Here is a 23574-nt window from a genome sequence, read left to right on the forward strand (position 1 = left end):
TTGGAGTTTTAAATGTTATATTTAAATAAGTTAAATAAAATCCCAAACTTGTGACTAGAAGCAAAATGCGAATATTAAAATGAAGCAACTTCTTAGATCAAGTAAGGCTTCAATTTTCTAAAAAATAAAATTCTGGGATGGATCAGGGAACTACTGACTTCCCTGCCGAGCATCTATCAAAATTAACATAAAACTAATTTCCTGTAACAGATGATGTGTAATCACAAAATACTTAACAAAACTTAATAAAAGATAAAACATCAGAATCAGATTATGCAAATCAGTATGCACATTAGCAGATTATGAAAATACAGTAATCTGTATTTTGTATAAAACAACAGAGTATTTTGACAGTTATGGTCAAAAAAAGGTGAACTGTTCCTCAAAAACAATATTTATTTCACAGTAATATGCTGTTTTATTGTGTTATCTGTGTATATTCAAATGCATTGCCAAAAATGCTGTATTCTTCCATTTCATACCTATCACTAAAATTGAAAACATTGATGTACATACAGTATTTTCTAATACAAAGAAATCAAATTGCATACAAAATGTGTATTTATTTCAACATTGTGTGTATTACTAGACCATTTTCCAAAATAGTTCTGTATATTTCTAAATACTCTATCTTCAAATCCATTCATATCCTGTTAGTATTTTGTGAACCTACTTTGGCTGTAACCTTGAAAACATTTTTAAACTCCTCATAAGGGATATTAGAACATTCCTTCATTATGAATCTGTCCAGTTTCTCCAGGTTGTGTGGCCTGCACTCTGGACCTGCTGTCTTCAACCAATAACATAGTCTGCTAGAAACTGAAAACCATCCGTCCGTCCATATCCTAACTGCTTTATCCAGTACAGGGTCATGGGAAAGCTGGGGCCTATCCTAGCATGCAACAGCCACATGGCAGGATACACCCTGGATGAGATACCAGTCCATTGCAGGACAGAAACACCGACATAAACATACAGTACACACACTGTACACACACTAGGACCAGACTTCCTGAAGCCAATTTACCTCCCAGTATGTCTTTGGACTGTGGGTGGAAACTGGAATACCTGGCAGAAGCCCACACAAACATGGGCAGAACATAACTTCATGCAGGAAGCACCCTAGAAATTGAACCCAGGGCCCCAGTACTGCAATGTAGCAATGCTAACCACTTTGCCACCAATCAAGAAGAAACCTAAACACTGGTTTCATGGTCTCCTAAGCATTTGTCATTGAGTCTACTGCTATACAATACTGGGTTGTAAAGTCTATTCATGGTTCAACTTTATAAGTGACAGGAGGCACCAGTTTCTGGTGCAAATATCCTGGTAAACAGTGCTGATCACCAAAACTACTGGTGAGCCTTTGCAGAACATCAATTTATGTTCATCCTACCACATTATTGGGTTCCATTTGACTTGGGAATGGAATAGTAATTGTTTGGCAACTTCATGTCTAATCTTTTTTGTCTTGCTATGGACCTCTGCAACAAACCCTCCAGTTCATAAGGGCAAAAGTCTTTGTAATACTTTTTAATAAAAGTTAAATGTTTTGGTTTGCTTGATCAATAAAAATGCAGTGTGTTTCATTTCAACACAACTTCAACATTACACTGAAAGCACTCCCATATGAAGGTTTCTAAACGTGACAGGGTCCATTAATTATAACCTATACCTCTGCCACAATATCCTGGACCGTATTTGCTAGACATAATACAGCACACTCATATAAATAATACCCATATAAAAATATTAAATCACACAGGGAGGCAGCTGGTTTGTTTTCTTGTACATTTAATCAGGAACAGGAAACGCCTCGTTGACGCTTGAACAGCTACTTTTTTTGTTGTTTCACAACCACTTTATGACGTAGCAGAAGAATGTGCTCCACTTCCTTATTCCACCCATCCTCCTTCACTTAAAAGGAGAACAAGTCATCTTGTAAAACTGAAATTACACCAAAGATGTGTTCAAAGATGTACATAGAACATAGATGAAACTAGTGAATCATGAAAGAAACACATTTCACAACACATTTTAGTTCAAGCTCTTTAGTAATAAGTAAAACACTTGCAAAGTAGAGATAAGTGTAGCTTTTATGAAGGAGAATAACAGTATTATTTCAGATTTCTTCATTCCGGGGTGTGAGGAATTATACTAAGAGAATAATAAACGTGGGATGATCAATTTTCTCATTTAGATAGAGTAAATGATGCTAAAAGGCTTATTTTAAACATTAATTAACTGTAAATTTCAGCTTAAAATAGAGTATTTGCCATCACAGGCACTTCTCTGGGGCTGGTCAATTATTGTCAGCTGTAAACGTGTATGGTTTGGTGAGCAGTGACCTCAAAAAGGGTCAGCTGCATAATGAAAATACTCCAGGGGCGCCACAATATCGAGACAGACGGAAAGCACAATGCCTAATTACTGAGGACGCAAACCATACTTTCATTCGCCTTCAAATAATTATTAGGGAGCAAAAAAGTTAATCATCCATCGTATCTTGTGGCCCCATTAGCTCAGACCCAGGGGTGTTTCGTACTGTGACACCACCAGCAGAATCATTTACACATTTTATGTTTTCATATCAGGGAGCTTTTCGGAAAGAAGGCACATCTTGGGCTGCTAATGTGCTAAGGTAACATCTGAAGCAAAAACAATGGGGAACAAATGCTGTGTTGTGTGATCTATGGACATACTTCTTTTCAGCAATACACGCAATTCAAATTAAAATCTGAGCGGGCATGAACGAACAGGGGATGGAAGAATTGTGCAATCTTTTGTTTTGGAAGATATGGGTTTGTGTGAAAAACAAGATGAGGCGAAGATTAATTCATTTCCATTTTTATTTTGAGTTTGTCACATAGAACTGCCTTAGGTGTTTTGTGAGTATTTTACAATTTCTCTTTTTTGGTATATGTTTGCATCCATTAAAATATAGACTAGATTCATGCCTCCCCACCCAGTCATGCACTGTACAGTAACTAGCACCTTTAAAAACTCCAGGGAGACGCTGTATCTGAGACCCAGGGTTTTTACAGAAGTCTGCCATGTAAAACAAATCAAAAATCTAAATCTGCTCTAACCTTTGTCATTGCTCTGATCCTGACATTTGCTTGCTTTGGTTATGTGGGCTGAGATTCTCCCTTCTGCCTGCTGGCCTTCTGTGGCTCATGAGTGTGTTGTGTGTCTCGGGGGGCCTGCTGAGCCTGTCACTGGCTGGCCTGACTCTGCAAGAATTAAACTGACCCGGGGGGCAGGGAGACAGAGCTTCGGTCTTAGCATGGCAGCTATCAACCCACTGCTTATCCCCCTAATGCTACAGTATTCATGTAGGGGCTTCAGGTCTTCCAGATCCATAAAGATTCACACTTCAGATTTTTGTACGTATGTTATATACAGTCTGGTATCCTATAATCTTATATAAGAAAATCTGATTTTATATGTAGTTCTGATATGATGTGTGACACATGACATTGCATGTGGCGTACTGTTTCTGGTGGAAATGATACCGTTTCCACAGGGAAACTACCTTAAAGCCAAAGACAGATGCTGAGTGGGTATTTCTGGCAGCACAGTGAGAAGCGTGGAGAGATTATATTGATCAGAAGAGGCAAGCTGTTCATCTCTGAATTTCATTTGCCTCTCAGTGCCTTACGGGATCCCCTTCACTCCCTGCATACCATACCCCGGTGAAAGTAAAATGGTTTGTTTGTGCAAACACAGTTGTGATTGGTAAAGCCAGAAGGAAGGCGTTAGCTCCAGGGTAAACTAGGCTGTAAGCCAGATGTGTGTACCATTACTGTGGTTTTAGTTTACGCAACAGCTACTGTAAACATTTGCTGCACAAAGATTTCACCGTCAGGTGCTGTTTTCTCAGATGCTCCAGACCCAGATGGATCTCATGTGATGCTGGTCTACTGTGTTATTTGCTGTGTCATTGTGGGCTCAGGCTCCATGTCATCATGCAGGTGGAGAGAGCTCTTGCCATTTCAGGTGTATCATCTTACGTCAGCTTCCTCCTGTTGAGTCACATAGTCACAGGTGCTGTTATCGGTGCTCTTTCAGAACTGGTATGGTCCAGTTTCACATCTTCTTTTAAGAAGGAAAAATCATTTAAATCTATGCTCTTTGCCACCCTTTGCAGATCATGTTTTCTTTACCGGAAGTTAAATATATTAGCTATTTGCTTATTAACTGACACCTTTATCTGAGGCAGTGCACAATTAATATGTGGTGCAGCCTATATACAACCTATAGAGAGGTACTAACAAAACAGCTCAGTAAATACATGCTGTATATATACATATAATATAGCAACCAAAAAAGTATTTGTGCTTTTGTCATATGTATTATGAAGTTAATAATACATATAATACATATAATAATAATAGAATGAAAATAGATTATTATGCAATAGGTTTTAGGTATGAACTTAACTTTAGATTTTTTGTGTGGTGGCATTAAAATAGTTGGTATATAATGTTAATGCTGAACTCATTCTTTCCTTTCCAGCTTTTAATTGAGACCAGCCTTCTATAGATATCAAAGTTATACCAGTAAAAGGCTAGGCTAGATTTAGTTTGAGGAATTTTTTTTTTAAATAAAATGCAATAAGGGACAACTTATGTGAAATACTTGTTTTTAAACTAAAAATGGTACGACTTAAGTGATGTTTGATATAAGAAGAGGAATAAAATGGCCATGTCGTACAAGCCTAAAAAAGTGTAACCACCCTGAACTGTAGATAATGTTGTTTTTTAATTTCGGCTATCTAATCTTAAAAGACAGACCCACACAGTGTGGAAACAAATCAAAATGTCAACAATCTGTTCCCAGAATGCACTTCTTCCTCATTGTCTGAAGTGGTGTTTTGCACCTGTGTCAAAGGATTTATGACAGAGCAGGCAACTGCCAGTTTTGAAATACATAGCATGATTTCACTTTTTTTTGTTGCATTTTTACTACTTTGATTGTTTTCCTTATGGAAATCATGCCGTCTGTAGTATAGTTGAATCAGTAGAGCACTAGCTTATTTTGAAACAAAACATAATTCAACAAACTCTTTTTATGTTTGTTTTTGATTTAGACAAAAGCCAGGCCATTACAGTGGTCACAAGAATGCATTTCCATTTGATTCACTGTTATAAAAAATCACGCAAGGGCCAGCAAATGTTTTTTTAGAACATTTATACACCAGTTCAATACAGAAGCAGTGCTATTTACCATCAGCAAGTAAATCTATTGTCTGAATATAAACCTTTTCCCACTAAATTCAGAATTCCATGATTATTGTAACATCTTAATGACAACTATGATTAAAAACAATTATTAATCAGGATGTTTGTGGAGTTCAAGAGTAAAACTTTATAGATTACTTTTTAGAAACTCCTGTTGAGGTCTCATCCAGATAAGGCAAACAATGTTTGCACCCTGCCAGTTCATATGTACTACATATCATGCAGGATCTTTTCTGTGTGTAGGTCTTGAGGAATTGATCTATATGCCCTTTTGGAGGGTGGGGGTTGTGACCCTACCATTTCTACAGCTTGTCAATACAAGCTGTGCTGGTTATTTGTGTCGCTGAGTAATATCGTCGATTCTAATTTTACTATCCTGACCTTTTCACATGAGGCCTTGTGCTCTGTGCTTATCATATTCTCAGAACCTCTTTATTTTTTTTCCTCTTGCATTGCTCCTCTACAAATTCCCAAACTGAAGCAGCAGACTGACAGACATTGCTGGCTCTGCACAACTGCTATTTCAGAACTGACCTTCCCAGCCTCCACTGCTCGTATGCACAGATCATTAAAGATCATCAGGATAAGATCAGTAGAAGTGAAAGAAACTAATGATGGTCCTAAGTAACAATGTATCTTTTCTGCTCTGCTGGACAAGCCAGGAAATACTGTAGGGTTTTCCATGTAAAGTGGCGATGAACTGTTTTTTGAATATGGTGAAAATCTTGTGATCACTCACATTTTCTCTGTGTCCTGTTAATGCAGTGAATTGCAAATATGTTCATGGAACATGGAAAGCAAAAAGTGTTTTTTGGGCCTTGTTGAGGCAGTGGTTTTATGTTTTTACAGATCCAATGGAGTAAAACAGAATAACATATTTTATAGGTCTCCCATGCTGTTAAATAATCCATACGATACTGTTATGTATACAGTATACACAATTATAACAAATCCTGTTTTACTTACTTTTTTTAGTTCTGCGTCTGTCCTTTATCTATGAAATACTGTAAATCAGCCAAATAAAAAAAAAGTTTAATGAAATCTGAGAGCCCTAGAGGAAAACAAAACTAATTAGCATTAATATTTGCACGATCTCTTAGAGGTCACATGTAACTTACTGAAAAGTCCTGAGTTTGTTACCTGTTGTAAATGCAAATCTAACGCCTTTTAAATTAGAACCATAACCTTATCAGATATTCATAGTCACAGTGTTTTTTCTGCCATAGTTCTAAGTGACTGAGCTTGGCTGGCATTTTCAATTAGTCATTACTAGGCTGTTCTTTGTATCTCCAGAGAGGAGATAGAGAAACGGTTCAGCTAAGCACTGGTGATTATGTATCTTACTGTTCTAAGTCAATACTGGTACAGGCTTACATGTTTGAGTCTTTTTTGCTCCAGGCCTTTTGCAACCCAGTGTTCATTAGCCCACACATGGTCAGCAGTTCTAAAGAAAACAAAGAATAAGACTGCACTAATGCTCTGAGCTGCTTGCTTGCTGTAACAAATTAGTATTCATGCTTTAGATGAGATGTTAAACCGAGGTTCTGAGTACGTATGGTCTTTAAAGATCTCCATGGAAAATTCACGAGAGCAGGGTGCTAATGCCAGTGTCCTGGCTGAATTCCGGTCTGGACTTGTGCAATCAGGCCTGCTTAAAGTTCTCCTAAATTCAGATGGTGAAGCAGTTTCTCGCGTCTCCATTTGATCTGCAGGGCAGTCAAAAATGGCCGCGAGCATCCCTCAGGTGATGTCATCCCTCAGGCAGCTCTTCTGTGATAGAGGAAGTGGGCCCTCTCCTACATCTGTGTAGCTCTTTGGAATCCCTACTAATGAAAAGCAATATACAAGTGCAATTACTTAATGTATGAGCCTATTACCTGCTATGCTTAAACAGAAAGCTTTGAGCCCTATTTTTAATTACTTTCCTAGAAAACTAATTTTCAGACTGGACAAGGCTGATCCGGAGCATTTGATATACGTTCTAAGCACTGCTGCTAAATATTTTGCAGCAGACAAACTCATCTGTCATTAGAAAAATATTCTTGCCGTAATGCAAAACCTTTTAAAATCTAAGCTTGCATAGTCAAGTGAATTTGCCTTGTTACTTTGTAATTGGAAACCTCTTCTATTCACAGGAGACAAATAGATGCAGTCTATTACGTGCACTGTGGCAGAATCCCATCTTTTGTTCAGGACTAAGGTCGTAAATGTGACTTCAGACACATGTAGGGAAGCCTGCATTTGTTTCTTTTACACTGCACTGCTCTGCAAGGTTGAGTTATACTCAGTAACACATCTCAGTAGAAGCTTTGAAATATGCTGACACCTCAGGAGGGGAGTTTGGGTCCATACAACTATGTTTTCAGCACAGTTTCTTTGCATGATTTTTAAAATACTGGTTCTATTTGATAGATAAATGCAAAAATATAGTTTATCCACAGCTACAATTTTAAATTACATTCACTGTCACAATAAATTCTCTAGTAGTGTAATAAAATGCACTTGATAGAAGCAATCGCCTGTGGTAGCTGAGTTGTTTCTAACCATATGCCATTACCGTAATTTAGAATAAGTGTTTTGATTTTATTTTTAGGATTGCAGCATCAAAATAATTAAATGAGGCCATTCTTTGGCTTTGAGATGCAAAAAAAACTTTGTTGTGATACACATCCATGACACAAAACATAGTGTCACTCCCTCCTGTCTATTTACTATAAACTGATCAACTAGTAAAGGCCATTTAGTCAGAAATAATGGTCAGCAAGGAACTGTAAAATTCTGCATGCTAAAATTGTTAGATATAGTACCCCTGAAGCATGGTATTTTTGACATTCAGGACTGACAGAAGATACAAGTTAAATAAAAGTCTAAACAAGTGAGTAGATCAATTAAGCAATCAATTAGCACTGGAGAGTTGACGCTCAGCAGGGTTGAAAACAAGCAGATGCTACAGTATGTTTCTCCAGGACAAGTGTTGGGAACCATTGTGAAAGCTCACTGATATTTATTCACTCCTGTTCGTGAAAGAACACTATGGCTGCTGGTTTTAATTCCTTCCTGGAACCTTAATGACATTATTTGAACCAATTATTTGCTTAATTGGTCTTTACTAGCATGAAAATATTTCCACGTCCTTACTCGTTGAGAACTATAAAACCAATAAAAATGGGCCGCTGCCTTTCAGGACCAGGAGTGAATATTACTGTAATCTGATACAATTTTTTCTCCTCAGAGATGCCTTGAAAATAAGCCCAGTATTGCCTGGTTTAACAAGCAAAGGTGAAATGAAAGAGGCTTATAAAGTCTAAACTGAACATGCAATCGATACCCAATTAACACCTGTACTCACACAGTGGGATTCCTTATGGATTTCACAAGCTTTCACAAGATTCTCACATCTTTTCAGGGAGCTCAGAGCTGGTCTGAGTACTGAGTACATCTGGTCTTTGAGAAACCTCCCCCACACCACTCTGTTACTACCTAGTAAACCTTTGCTTTCAGTCTGGTTTATGATGTTATGAATAATAGATGGTATAAATAAACCAACAATTATGTGCCACAGGATAGGACAGTGAAGCACAGACTATTCTTAGGCCTGCAAAATATAAAAAAATATATGTATTGGTCTCACAATAAGACTAAAACTCTTATCATAATTGGTGTGCATTGCGGTAAAACGTAAATAAATGGCTATATATAGTTTTAACAATCATTCTGCTAATTCTGGGGCATCATTGTTACATGTATTTACAACCTTTTTTACAATCTAAGTCCTATTACTATACCTCTTCCCTCTTCTTTTGAGTGCCTTGTTTTAAATGTTTCTATCCCCCAATCTACTATTACTGCCACAGTTTATAGACCACCCAAACCCAGTGGAGCCTTCTTAGGTGAGTTTGTTGACTTACTCTCATTTTTATGCCTTAAGTTTAAAAGGATCCTTATTCTAGGGGACTTTAATATACACATCGATTCAAGGTCTTCCAGTCTGGCTAAAGACTTCCTTTCTCTATCGGGATGTTTTGATCTTGATCTTGTACCCCTACACATAACAAAGGACACACCTTAGATTTAATTATTGCAAATGACTCTTTTGTCTCCCACTGCTCTCCCCTTGATCTAGGCCTCTCTGACCGCTTAGCTATTCTTTTCCACCTGGAATTACCTGTTTCTAACACTTCCCCCTCATGCTCTGTAAATTTCCACAACTGGCGATCAATTGATCACCCAAGGTTTTCAAATTCTGTTCTGTCCTCCTTATCTTGTTTCTCTTCCTCTGACCCTCTAGAGGACAGAATACAGTTACGTGACAGTGCTCTTTTATCTACCCTTGACACCTTTGCTCCCTTAAAAACTCAAACCATCTCCTTCTCTCGCCCTGCCCCCTGGTACAACGACCATCTGCAAAATTTGAAGGCAGCCTCTCACAAACTTGAGCGTAGGTGGCATCTTTCTGGCCTAAATGTACATTATCAGGCTTGGAGAGATTACTTGTCTAAATATAAGGTTACTATAGAGTCTGCTAGATCCACCTACTTCTCTCACATCAATGAAAATCACCAAAACAACCTCAGACAGATCGGATCACAACCTTGTCTTGCTTACACCACTATACAAGCCTATTGTCCAGCGCCAACCTGCAACAATGAGAATTGTGAGGAGATGGTCTCAGGAGGCTATGGAGGATCTACGTGGTGCTTTGGAGGCCACCGACTGGGATGTGCTGTGCGAACTACATGGGGACGACATAGACAGCATGGTGGACTGTGTCACTGACTATATTAACTTCCCCACCAAAGACGTACACTGCTTTTCCAATAACAAACCCTGGATCACCAGCGACCTTAAGGCTCTTCTGAATGACAAGAAGACAGCCTTTAGAAGGGGGGATAAGGAAGAGGTCAAGCATGTACAGAGCGAACTAAAGCAGAAGTTAAGAGAGAGCAAGGACGTCTACAGGAGGAAGGTAGATGACAAGCTGTAAAGGAATAGTCTGAGGGATGTATGGAGCAGCATGAGAGAGATCACTGGCTTCAAACAGGCTGGAGGTGCAACAGAGGGGAACCTGGAGATGGCCAATGAGTTGAACCAGTTCTTTAACAGGTTTGATTCAAGGCCCTCTGTGGCTAAACACCCATCCCCCCATTGCCACACGCTCCCTAAGCCTTCAGAGCTGCGACTGCCCAACAGCTCCTCAATCCCCCCCACAATCATGGCCGCCTACAGCTACAACACCCAACGCCCCCATCCCCCACAGCTGCCACTCTCCAACACCTCCGCCATTAACACCTGCAGCACTGACAGTTTTATGAGCACCATCCACCAGGCCAGGCTGACAATCACGGCTGACCAGGTGAAGAGGGAGCTGAAGAGGCTGCACCAGGGTAAGGCCACAGGACCAGATAACATCTGTCCCAAAGTTCTGAGGGCTTGTGGTGATCAGCTGAGTGGAGTGCTCCAGCGACTGTTCAACCTGAGCCTGTGCTTGGAGAGAGTCCCTGTGCTCTGGAAGAAAGTGTCTGAACAGGTTGTAAGTAACACAGGGGCTCCTCAGGGGACAGTTCTTTCTCCATTCCTCTTCACCCTCTATACTTCGGACTTTAAATACAACTCAAAGTCATGCCACCTGCAGAAGTTCTCAGATGACTCTGCAATTGTGGGATCAAGGGTGGGCGGGAGGAGGAGTACAGGGGACTGGTCAGCAGCTTTGTGGAGTGATGTGGGGAGAACCACCTGCAATTGAATGTAACAAAGACGAAGAAACTGGTGGTAGGAGGTAGGAGGAAAAGGGTCAAACCTACTCCTGTCTACATGGGAGTGGCGTGGAGATGGTGGACTCATACAAGTACCTGGGAGTACACATCGACGATAGACTGGAATGGTCTAAGAACATTGAGGCCATTTACAAGAAGGGTCAGAGCTGACTTTACTTCTTTAGGAATCTCAGGTCCTTCAATGTATAGTATGTAGTAAGATGCTACATATGTTCTTTCTTCTTTTTTTAAGCATGGAATAAACCTATTACTTGTTCCTTTGCAGCCTACGCATGCTGACGCAGCTACCCACCTGAATTAAGACTGAAGTCATCCTTATTGGCACCCCCCATCAACTTCGTAAAGCCAGTCCTGTAACCCTATCTGTATATGGTTCTGTACTTGAGCTTCAATCTAAATTGAAAAACCTTGGGGTTATATTCGATTCTGGCTTAACATTTGACACATGTGCAGCATATTGTCAAAACATATTTTTTTCACCTCAGAAATATCGCTAGACTACGCCCTATGCTATCACTAACTGTGGCTGAAAAGTTGCTCAACACATTTGTGTTCTCTTGAATTGACTATTGTAATGCTCTACTTGCTGGGGTATCTAAATCTACTTTGAACAAACTGCAGTATGTCCAAAATTCAGCAGCCAGAATCCTGACCAGGTCTAGTGCAAATGATTACATTACTCCTATCCTGGAGTCCTTGCACTGGCTTCCTGTCAAATTCCATGTGGACTTTAAAATCCTCATGCTCACCTACAAGGCTCTGCATGGTTTGGCACCTCAGTACCTGTCTGAACTATTATCGCCCTACTTTCCACCTCGCAACCTTCGCTCTTCTAATTCTGGTCTCCTTACTGTCCCCCAAACCAGTCTACATTGTATGGGTGACAGGGCCTTCTCCTGTTATGCCCCCAAGCTCTGGAACTCTCTGCCCAAGGATATCAGAGAGTCACCTTCTCTAAACTCCTTCAAATCCAGACTGAAAACCTTGTTCTTTAGAAAAGCCTTTACTGAACTGGTTCCATTCTTCAACTCTCTGCTTTTCTTAGTACCACCATCCACAGTCTCCTCTGTATATTGTAATTGTATTTTATCTTCTGTATTCTTTTTATTTATTGTTGTTGTCATTCTGTAAAGCGCTTTGAAAAGCCACCATTAAAGGTGCTATATAAAATAAAGTTTATTATTATTATTTCTAATAATTTCAATTCAAAATATATTAATCTATTAAACTTGCTTTAAATATGGAGGATATGACTTATTGTAAAAATGTAGAATTTCTTATAATGTCTCATTACCTCATAGATGTATAGTCACATATATTTTTCAGTTCCAAACAGGATAAAATTTAATGGGAATCATTATGACATTCTGGAAAATGATATGGATAGTCAAAGCAATTTGATTTGCATACTTCCCAGAATCTATAGCCATTTTTAAAAACATACACTGTATTTCTTTTCTTCATCAGAACCTTTGCTATTGCAACCTTATTGTAAATGTAGAATTCAATAAATTGTACTAATAATCACTTCTTATTTTTAATAGTATTATTTATGATAATACCATATCTCTATCATTTCAATAGAGTACTCAGTGTAGAAGTTAGTTTTCTTAACATTAAAAATCGAATTATTAAGATAAAAATCTATCTGAGCTCTACAACAACCTGTCTAAATATGATTCTTTAAATTTATTATTTTTAATAAAAATAATGTTTTTGTTCGTCCTCCTTTGCAAATAAAGCATTTTTAAAAATGTCTGCTATAGTGTTCTGCACGGACTACTTTAACTGTTACTCTGGGAAGGACGGGTTTCCATAGGGACCGCATGTACGCGCATAGGGAGGCGGTTTCTTTGAACCCAATTCAGGAAGTAAATTTCAAATAAAGCCAAATTTGTTCTGTTTTTCTTATTAAATAAGGTAAGTTTGTTTAATATTGTCTTTCGTTTGATTGTTTCAAAACCCCTTTGATTTACAGCTTTTCTAGAAAGACGTAAACATAAACAGCGGTTCAACAAACACGAATAACACTCTTTTAAAAAAAGAACCTAAAACGATTATCCGATTTTAACTCTTGAATATTGTCTGTCTAATGTATTAATTTGATGTATTCAAAATCCATTAGTCACATGTGGTAGTTACATTACTGCAAGGGTCTACGTCGGAAGGAAAACAAGTGCAATAAAAGTCATTATTGCGTCATGTTGATTCTGTTCCAAAGATTTTAAATAAAACTTTAATATCATTTTTATTTTTACAGTGTTTAAGATGTATTGTTTGAGGAGGTGTGACCAACCCTTTTCTTCTAGTGTTCAAATTGTTTAAATGTCATGCACGAAAACGACCTTTATAAATACATTTCAACATTTCAGTGCTGTGTAAAATGCATTATTCTCACAATTTATTGTGATTTCACTCAAATGGGTCACTTCGTCGGCTTCGTCTTTTCTTTGCATCATAATCATTTGGAGAGTGAGGTTTTTTTTTTCTCAAAATACCAAACATGCGTAGAAACCCCCTTATATATCTAGAACTTGATGCTCATTTGTTCCAAGTTTTTTTTTTCCAAAAATTAAAAGAATAGTATTTAATAACACTATACCTACAGAATTCTGCAATGTGTGGACTGTGATCTTGTGCGTGATATTTCATGTTGGAGTGGCATGAATGGTTAGCAAAATCCTTTCAGTTCGAGGCTGGGTCCTTCATGGTGTCTAATGAACACAGCTGCCACATTATAAAAACAGTGGGTGAGACTGGTGACACGGTCTTTCATCTGTAGCAGACAGGATTATCAGTGAAAACACAGACTGTAGATGTTAGGTGAAGAGACAGCCCTTCTGTGCTGACTCACAGCACTCTGATCAGAGGCCTTTATCTTTGGGAAATCGCAACTCACTGCCTCCTGTCTGCCGAGGAGGAAGTTGGTTCGTGGTCACAAATGATCAGTGACTCGCATCCCCTTTCCTGTCAGTTAAGTACAGAATTTATTGTCTGTGTGGACAGGGGCCAGTCGGGCACCTTAAAAAACTGCCTGGCCACTGTGGACCGAAGTCAAAGTATCACATAAATCTGTATTCTGTTACTGCCTGGGCAGTTCAAGAAGTGCCGATTGGTCTTTTCCACAGCACCGCAACAGAATAGAAGCAGTAAAAGTTCAGAAGAGATATACTGCACTCAGTATGGCTTTAGCTTCTTCTTTTACCTTTTTCTTTGTGTTTAAGGATGCCAACAACAGCATCACAACAATTACTAATGCAATTACTAATTACTAATACATCTCAATTCTGTCACTGACAGCTTCCAGTAAATCCCACTTCTGAGTCATTACCTGTCTCTCCATTAATATTTCCAAGTGGCTGTGGTGTTGCAGGAAGTGTCTGGACAGGAGCCAAAGTTAGAGCAGATTTGACTTATGCTCCTGCCTGCAGTACCTGTGCAGTTTGCAAAATGAGTTTATTTTTTCTACCCTTTACCCTGTTCGTCTTCCGTTCGGTGCTGTCTGTTTATATAATTGTATACTTGAATACAAAAAATATTGGTGTTGAAGAGTAGCCACCACAGAGATTCGATTCGAAGAGTCACAATAGGAATTTCCTGAAATCGTGTGTTCTGTTTCTAGGAATGTCCTCCGGATTTAATTGATCTTTCTTTGGGAGGTACTGCAGCCATGCTGGACGAGGGGCACCTGGATGCGCTCTTGGCCTCTAAGGAGAGGGAGTGGAAGGAGCTGCAGGCCAAGCGCGTTCAGCAGTTGGAGGAAGCACTGCGGGACACCAGAGCTCAGCTGACCACGCAGGGGGAAGTGTTTCAGCGACTGAAGGAGGACTTTGAATTCAACCTGCGGGTCCTGGAGGAGAGAGACCGGGAGCTGGAGCGCTACGACGCCATGGCCGCCCGCCTGCACTCTGTGGAGAGCGCCAGGCGGGCCGAAACCAGCGAACTGCGAATTCAAATCGACAAGCTGCAGGAGGCCGTGTCTGCCGAGGCCAGGAAACGGGAGGAGCTGCAGAGGCTGTACCAACAGAGAGTTGCTGAACAGCACCTCCAGCTGGAGACAGTACAGAGGTGATCCACTGTATTTCCTCTTGAGGCTTAGCTCCAAGCCTCATGCTTTGTGATTACTTAATTGAGAATAGGTCTGTACAGTTAGTGCACAGCCCAAAAATGAATAGAGGCCCTAAGCTGTTTCTAAAGCTCTTGGCTCTAAAATGTGATTCAGTCCACTCTGATCACTTGCATTCTTTAAGACTTATAATCAATTGCGTTCTTTATGAAGAATAAACATATCCATTACTGTTTGAAAAACCATACTGTTAATATGAAAATACACCACAAAAACATTTATGGTGAATTAATGTTAAAATCAGAAAAGCCTGTAGCACCAAATGATATAATAAAGATGCTTGATTTTAACTTTTGTTCACCCAGTAGAAGAAACTCTTGGGGAGTGGGGATCTTAAAGACCAGGGCTTTTTAATGGATTTGCCAAATAAAAAAAGTAAAAGAAAATGCATTTTAAAAAATTGTGTATCCATCAAAATAATGATCTAAATATAGCAGTCACATGAGATTTGTGAGGAACACTTGGACCAGACTGGACTTGGGGAATAATTTCAGCCTTTCTTTAGCATCACGATATGATAAATTGTTCACCACTCGATAGAATTTGAGTGATGCTTTCTATAAGAAATATGTTCCTGAGCTCTGGAGGCTATGAGCTAAAGTCAACAAATGAAATAAAGCCTGTCTTAACAAACATGATTACGAGGTAGTACAGCAAATAGATATTACCAAGAGATGAAGAAATGCCATCCCGCATTTAGAAGTGTGATGAGTCATTATTTCCAATTACACATGGTTGCTTTAATGATTTTTAACGGCTTATCTTTTAAAAATAAAAATAGCACCTTATCATCCATTATAAGCACTAATGTACTTTAAAAAATGTTACCCATTTTCAACTGGAGTTTGTAGATCAGATACTTAATGGAGAAACTGAATAATTAATGGTTTTATAGGAACTGTATTTTATCTTTCCCTCAGTGGTTTTAAACTGATAATGGTTTTAGTAACATAAAAATGCCAGCTACTCAGTCACACTACCTGATTCCTGGTGAACAGTTCACCAGGAAAGGGCCTGATCCACTGACCCACTGGGGTAAGAGAGGGAAAAGGTATCCTCTGTTGTTGTTGGGCTGGGATTACCTGGGGGCAGGTAATCCCAGTTTTCTGTGACTGGTTTTTCAGTATCATTTGATAAGGCCAGATAAGATAAGAGAACCATAATCAACCTGCCGACGTTACTGCTCGTATGCTGGTCAAGTGGATGTTAACTGGCTGATTCCAACGACAATTCAGTTAGAACTTGTCTGTGTAAATACCAGTATAAATGGGGGGAATGTTGTAATTGAACATGTTGTTGTGAATGGGTAAAAGAGAAATATCAGCTTCATGAAATAAACAGTTCCATTGCCAACAGGTTGACACCTGAATCATTTAATTTCTTTCTACCTGTGATTCAGCGCGAAGGGCCATGAAATTGAGAGACATCGGGAGGAGTACGAAAGCCTGAAACGTGAGCTTGAGCGCAAGATTCAGGAAGTGGAAGGGGAGCTCGCTTTACAGAAACAGGTACCTGCCAAGAATCTGAACTAGGAGTCCCACTCCGTGGTTCTTGCCAGAGCACTTCATGCTCTGGGCATATTTTTAAAGTATTTACTGCAAACGTATGGACTGTTAATTTGTAAACAGTTCTTTGCCAAGCAATCATTCAAAGCTTTTCCTAGGAGTCCTGAAACAGGAGCACTCAGAGATTTTCTTTTTATATCTTCCTATAATCCTTTGTTTTATTCTTAAGAATAAAGGGAGTAAGCTTATAAGAGATGGTGAATGTGGTCCAGCATAATGCTTTTTCAAAACAACCCCCTGAACTCTTCTTTCCCTAATGGCTTCATGTCTTAGTCGTGTGACAGAACCAAAACCGTAACTGTTGGTATGTTCGACCTCTTGAGTATGAAAGACCTCTGCAGATTAGAAACCCATTACAAAGACACTTGAGCCATTTACTGTGGCAGCAGCACACTGAGAGATGCATGCAGAACTTGGTGCTAAAATGTAACTTGGCTTTAAAAGCCCCAAAAGCTATGCTCCTTTTAATACTGCCACATTAAGAAGTTTTAAGTAATACAGGTCTCTTATAGGTTTTTTTTATTTGTTTTTGATACAAAAGACTCGAAAAATAATGTATTTGAATTCCTAGGCTGTAACTGCTTTGATTTCTTAATGGGTGCAAAGCTGAAAGTGCTCAAATGCTTGCAAAGAGGTAAGACCCAGTGACATTTTATGAAATCAATCAGCTCATGACTCCGGTTCAGCTGGCTGCAGTCCTCTCCTAGCACTGTCACCTGTCCTGTTGAGGAAAGGTTTGACCTCCTTTCCCTCTCCTCTGTAAGGTTTTGTTTAGTAAGAAGAGAAGGCGCTAATACCTCAGGCCTTTAACTGAATTCAGATCTCGCTACTAAATTTAACGTGGGATGTCTGCAAAGGTCAGTAAGAGTGAAATAGTTACAAATTGGGCAGAGGTTCTGGATTGGTGGATGGTGTTAGATCTGCTGCCAATAAAAATTATGGGATCTAAATAAATGAAAATAAGGTGCAGCTGGAAATCTGATCCTGAACCTCCAATACTGTGCTGGGTCTTCTGGACTGCCAGTTCACCTCCTAGCTCATGATTCCTTTACTTCTTACACAGGTCTCCACCTACAGGATTTGTGCCTCCCACTGAAAGAACTATCAATAAATGTGGCCTAGTAGATCAATGCTTCATATATCTCCTTTGTCTGTATTGAAATGAGTGATAATGTGAATGCTTGGTGGCCTTACAATAATCCTAGGTATCCATTTTAACTCTGATGCACAACAATATTAAAATGGATATCTGCTAATTCAAAGTTGTATGAAAGAGACATGAGCTTGAGAAGTGTAGACAGAAGTGAGACCATTGTATATTAATATATTAATCTTGCTCTATCTTGCTACTTGTGCATGGTGTTTGTGTAATATATTTGTGTTTTGTGTTGGTAATAAGTCTCTTTAATTGGTCAAGTATTCCAATTAGTAGTAGGCGAACATTAGGTTAGAAACAAATGGAAGCCATTCATGTATCTAGCTCATTTAGTACATTGTAGTTAATTAAGTCAAGGATCCAGCCACTTCTCAAGATAAGCCAAGGTAGCGTATCAGCTTGTACAAGATAGCTGGCAAGCTTGTTCCAGATTCCGATTACACTGCACAAAACAGATATCTACTACCCTGAATTTTGAAAATATGTTCACTTAGTTTCCTTGTCTTCTTGTTTCAGTGCTAATTTGACTAATTCTAATCCGGCCCCTGATAAAAACAAATAGGAACAGTAGTATTGACAATAATCCTTATTTAAACCAGCTATGTCAGTTCAGAATAAATTTACATCAATGCAGTTAACATATTAAATCCATTAGTATATAAAATCAAATCTCATATTTTTTTTATATTGAAAATCAATTGTCTAGAAAATTCAAAATTATTTCTTTAAAAAATTTTTTTTTCAATATAGTAGATTAGAATTTTAAAGAGTTATACACTGCCATACAAATTTAGCCATATGTACTTCACTTCAACTCACACCACAGGCATAATCTGTTTGTTATCTGATTAAATTAATCGGGAGGTGTATCACTATCTCAGCAATTCCAAGTCTGCTTTTCTTGGCTGTTGCTTCCCTGTTCCCAAGTCAGCCTTTGGTAGGCTGTGTCTTTGTTATGACTTGCAAAGGAATTGCAATTCAGATACAGATAACAATAAAGTGCTATGATCTGTTTTTTCTCCATAGTAAAATCAGTGTATAATCAGATTTATAATGCTTTGGCATCAATGTATCTACATATTTTGCAGGGACCTCTAGTTTTATCTTGAACATAAGAAGCTACATCAGCAATGACTTTCTTTTTTACAGAATACAGAGATTTTTTGAAAATTCAGTTTTGCACCCCAATAAACCTAATGTCGCCGGTAGCATTTTAGTAAGACTGGATAAGTGTCCCATATTTATTCCTTGTCAGGAGCTTATGGTGGAGTTTGACAGTGAAATGAAACGCAGGGAACATGAATTCATTCTGAGGATGGATGAGATGAGCAACGTTGTTCTGTCTCATGAACTCAAGGTAAGGTCTGTGAAACATCATTAACTTTTTTTTCATATCAGTGCTTTACTGTGCAGTAACATTGTATAATACAACAACAGACCAAACCAAACTCTCATAATTGTAACCTTACATGAAAACTCTGTTTTTGCTACTGGCATGTATAGTTCTTCTTAGAAATGTAAACAGCCAATATAGAATGGCACACTAGCACTAATACTGTATTAATTAATATTTTAAAGATAGTTATAAAACAGCTAACTTCAAATTTTCAAGTTCACAAGATTACAGGTGATGATTTGTAGTACACCTTTAATGGTGTTATGTACTTTGGCATGTATGTAAAGTTTTCATAATTAGTGTTTCTATGGTTTTATGAATAGAGTAAAGCATGCTGCCTGATACCTCTATCCACTGCTCTGTCTTTACTGTTTTACTGCAATGCACAGGTTAAATTACTGACCAAGGAACTGGAGGTGCACACCAAGGCCCACAGCGAGGCAGTGGAGGCTCTCCAAGCTTCAGAGGAGCTCTATCGGGATGCACAGAAAGAGATCAAGCGCAGAGAGTGGGACATCAAAGACATCTCTGCTGTAAAGGATGCTCGGTAACAATATCTTAACAATATTTACATCACCTTGTTGCAAAATGCAGAGTATGCCGTCTCCTGTGGTTTTCAAGAACATTTGACATGCAGTGTGGCTTTGCAGCTTGAAGATACATGAACATCAGGGCCATTTTTATTGTTTTTATTTTTTCTTACTCTCTTTTCGCATACTTTTTGTGAATCATGTCTGTAGTATCTACAAAATGTGCGCAAGCTTTTATCACCATAGTATCATAACTACAGCTTTAATGGTACAGCATGAAGCATAGGAAAAGGATCGTTCATTTAGATACTTTTTCTCTTCCTGAAACATTCCAGCGAGACCTATTCAGTTGTTTTTTAATTAACTAGGCAGCCTGTATCATTTTCACTTCATGTTTATTTAATTTTAAAGCTTTTCTTAGCTGTGTGAAAAATTGGTATTGCTTCAACATTTTTAAATATAGATAACCTCTTTAGTAATGCATGAAAATGATACCAGTGTCAAACATTGTGGCAACCCATTTCTCACCGTTCCTAATAGCACTGCTCAAGCAGGTTTCCATTAGAGGAGCTGAGCTCTGGGGGAATTCTCCAGTCCAGATCATTCCTGACAGTTCAGACTGTGATGGGAAGAAAAGTGTGTCCCTCTGGGCTTGCAGGCTCACTGAAGGAGGAATTTTCATCTACAGATGATAGATTATTCTGTTCGAACACATTTTCAATTTTTTCAACTTTGGCACTACTTAGATTTAATAGCTGTGTATACTTAAATGGTGAGGCATGCATGAAATGGAATAAAGAAAACAACAAAGTTGATTCAAATGTTTGTTTGCCTTTTAGTCTTTTATACTTGTATGTGTTGAAATAGAGAATTGTTTCTATTCTTTGGAAAGTGACAAACCTCAGATTTTCCATCTTTTCGGAGCCTCTGTTAGAAATTAACTGTTCATCATTATTTATTTTTAAGACTGAAGGAGCTTGAGGATAAACTAAGTGTAATGGAAATGAACCGGAAAAAAGAAGAAGAAATATTCAACAGAAAGTAAGTCTCAGTGTCCTAAGCACTCTTGTAAAAACTTTTGTTCATACCAATGCATGTACACTGCCACCTAAAACCCAAAATGAAAAATAATTTTTAAAATATGCATTTTCATCAGTTTCCTAAGTAAATTGTCACTGATCTAAATGAGGGTTTGAAAGATTCAGAACTGGTATGAACAAACCTCATTGAAGGTTTTCATTATGCTGTTTTTTTACCGCTTAAAAGCAATTTAAAAATCAATTTCTGTATAAATAACTAGTGTTATTTACAAGTGTTTGTAAAATTAGAACAGTTCACCAAATACGTTTTACTTTTAGGAGGGATACCAGATTATCCATCCATTTTTTAAATTACTTCTTCAGTGTTGTGGTGGAGCCCAAGCCTATCCCAGCAAACAATGGGCTCAATGGGGTACACACTCACACAATGGCCCATTTTTCCAGAGGCCACCTTACCAGTAGGTTTTTGGACTGTGGGAGGAAACTGGAGTACCCAGAGGAAACCCACACAAACATGGGGAGGAAATATAAACAACACGCAGATAACACTCCTGGTCCGGAATTGAACTCTGGGATCAATGGGCTACCCGACACCAGACCATATGTTACTATAACAACAGTTAACAATGTATCACCACTGTGAGGCCAGAAATCATAGGAAGCTGACATGTTGCTAGTGCCCGCAGAAAGGAATTGACAAGAATTAGCGGTGTGCTGCAGACATGAGGAGCTGGATCGCTGTGCGAGGGAGAGGGAGGCAGCCCTGGTGGCGGTGCGGGAGGCCCATGCTGAGCAGCTCCGAGACATGGAGAACAAGAACCGGGAGCTGCAGACCGAGCTGGACACCCTGCTCATGGAGAAACGCAGGCTGGAGTGGAGCCATGCTGATGCGTTGAGGGAGAAAGAAGACCAGATCGAGAAGTAAGACCAAATCTGTCTGACTCTCAGCTTTGTTTTATCTGAGCTCTCAGCTGCTCAGAGATTTTGGATAATCCAGTTATTGAATGATGTGATTGTAGTATTGTACTTTTAATGAAATCTACAGTGGTAAATATTTAGCAAGTTAAACCCATTTCAAAAGAAAAACCAAGAACTCTCGTATAACATGCCTTTCATCAGACTTCGGGGGGGGCTGGAAACAACACGAGCTGGATGGGACGCCTATATTGCCCAAGTCTCCAAGGAAACCGTTTCTAAGGACATGGAGCTCCAGGCCCTGGGAGAAAGGGAGTCCAGGCTGAAAACAGAATTGCAGCGATACAAGGAGGATGTGGAGAGGTGAGGAGCCTGTCTCATTAGGTGTGTTAAAAAAGATCCAGCAAGCATCCCTCAAGCAAAAACCTGGTACAGGAGCAACCTTGCACCAGGGGCTTTACATTTGTGTGTCTGAGTCTCTGACATTGAAGTTCGTCAGCCTTGTCCTAATACAGCATGTTGCTATGTGAGAGGATGAGAAGGCTGTGGCGTCTCCCTGCACCAGGTACAAGCAGCAGGTGACCCGCGGGGTGGAGCGGGAACGTGGCCTGGAGCAGGCCCGGGTCCAGGCTGAGCTGGACTGGCAGAGGCGCTGTGAAGATGCAGAGCAGGTGCAATACGCAAAAAATGAAGAGCTGATTCAGGGACTAACTCAAGCCAGAGACCAGGTGGGCATAGAAATATATTTTGTGATTGGCGTATTTTCTCTCTTGGTTGATACCTAAAGCTTGGAACACTGTAGATTGCAGATGCCTTTCATAAGAACAGAGAGTATTCACCATGGTATCATAGCAAGATCCTATACTGTATTCCAGCAGACTCGTGTTTTACGCAGTAGTTAGGTTCCTGACATAGCATGTATGGATGCAAAATCGTGTATAATCAGAACACCCCCATTAGACTCTCTTATTCCCCTCTCTTAAACAAGTAAAATCAGTCTTAAGTGTTTTAGTATGTGCATTGATGTAGTTTAAAGTACAGTATTATGAAACCAGTAATACAGCAAACACAGTACTGTATAGTATGCAGAATAGATCAAATATTAATAAAATGCAGGGAACAATCAGAATAATCTCCTAATGATGATAGTGATGATGACTACGAAAGGATTGGAAGACCATGGCAATGAAAATGCAACCAAAATCGCAATTTTTAACTCTAAATCAGGCACTTTTCTAGCCTTTCCCCTTCTTACTTTTTTCTTCCCGTTTCATACTTGTTTTCAGTTTACGAGCCATATTGAGTGTGATGCCACAGGATAAAGAAAGAGCTGGCATGCTGTAGACCATGTAACAAGTTCCCAAAGAGTAGCTCAAGTGCATGCGGTGCCAGATCTGAATTTGTTAAACTTCCAACATTATTTGGATTTTTCATTTTATTTTATAGACCATTTATACACAAATTTGCTAAAAATATTTTGTGTAAAATGTGAGTTTATCTATATTGCCTCCTGAAAGCCCCCGTTGGTATAATCTTTTTCAGTAGTCATAAGTATTCTGTCGTGGAACACTGTGCTGCCAAATGACTGCTGCATTAACCCAAGGGTTAGGTACTGTACTTTAGTTTATTATTGTTATTGTGAAGGGTTTTGAGTGCCACATATTTACCTGCATATGTGCATTATGTCCATAATCATCTCAGCACTCAATTTTAAAAAAGATTTTTATGTTCTAGAATTACATAATATTCCAGAGAAAGACCACGCACCTAGAACATTTGGATTAACCAATAATTTTGCAAGTGGGGTTGATTTGGCGAACACGCATTTC

The 23574-nt window shown here is 39.0% G+C and overlaps 1 protein-coding gene across 3 annotated transcripts in view; it reads left to right on the forward strand.

Annotated features, from left to right (window-relative positions):
* Positions 1-12801: 12801 nt before the first annotated feature.
* ccdc57 (coiled-coil domain containing 57) overlaps positions 12802-23574 on the forward strand; it is a 30187-nt gene continuing 19414 nt past the window's right edge. For 2 of the 3 annotated variants that reach the window (XM_088599683.1, XM_088599685.1), the window contains exons 1-9: positions 12802-12937; positions 14640-15085; positions 16543-16651; positions 19120-19221; positions 19650-19807; positions 20757-20831; positions 21551-21751; positions 21950-22108; positions 22311-22473. In XM_088599683.1, the coding sequence (XP_088455809.1) occupies positions 14688-15085; positions 16543-16651; positions 19120-19221; positions 19650-19807; positions 20757-20831; positions 21551-21751; positions 21950-22108; positions 22311-22473 (1365 nt within the window). In that variant the 5' untranslated portion in view covers positions 12802-12937; positions 14640-14687. The remainder of the gene's footprint in view (positions 12938-14639; positions 15086-16542; positions 16652-19119; positions 19222-19649; positions 19808-20756; positions 20832-21550; positions 21752-21949; positions 22109-22310; positions 22474-23574) is intronic. The other variant, XM_088599684.1, reaches the window with a different exon arrangement.

This window comes from Lepisosteus platostomus, chromosome 11 (genome assembly GCF_059453375.1).
Source record: "Lepisosteus platostomus isolate fLepPlt1 chromosome 11, fLepPlt1.hap1, whole genome shotgun sequence".
NCBI lineage: Eukaryota > Metazoa > Chordata > Actinopteri > Semionotiformes > Lepisosteidae > Lepisosteus > Lepisosteus platostomus.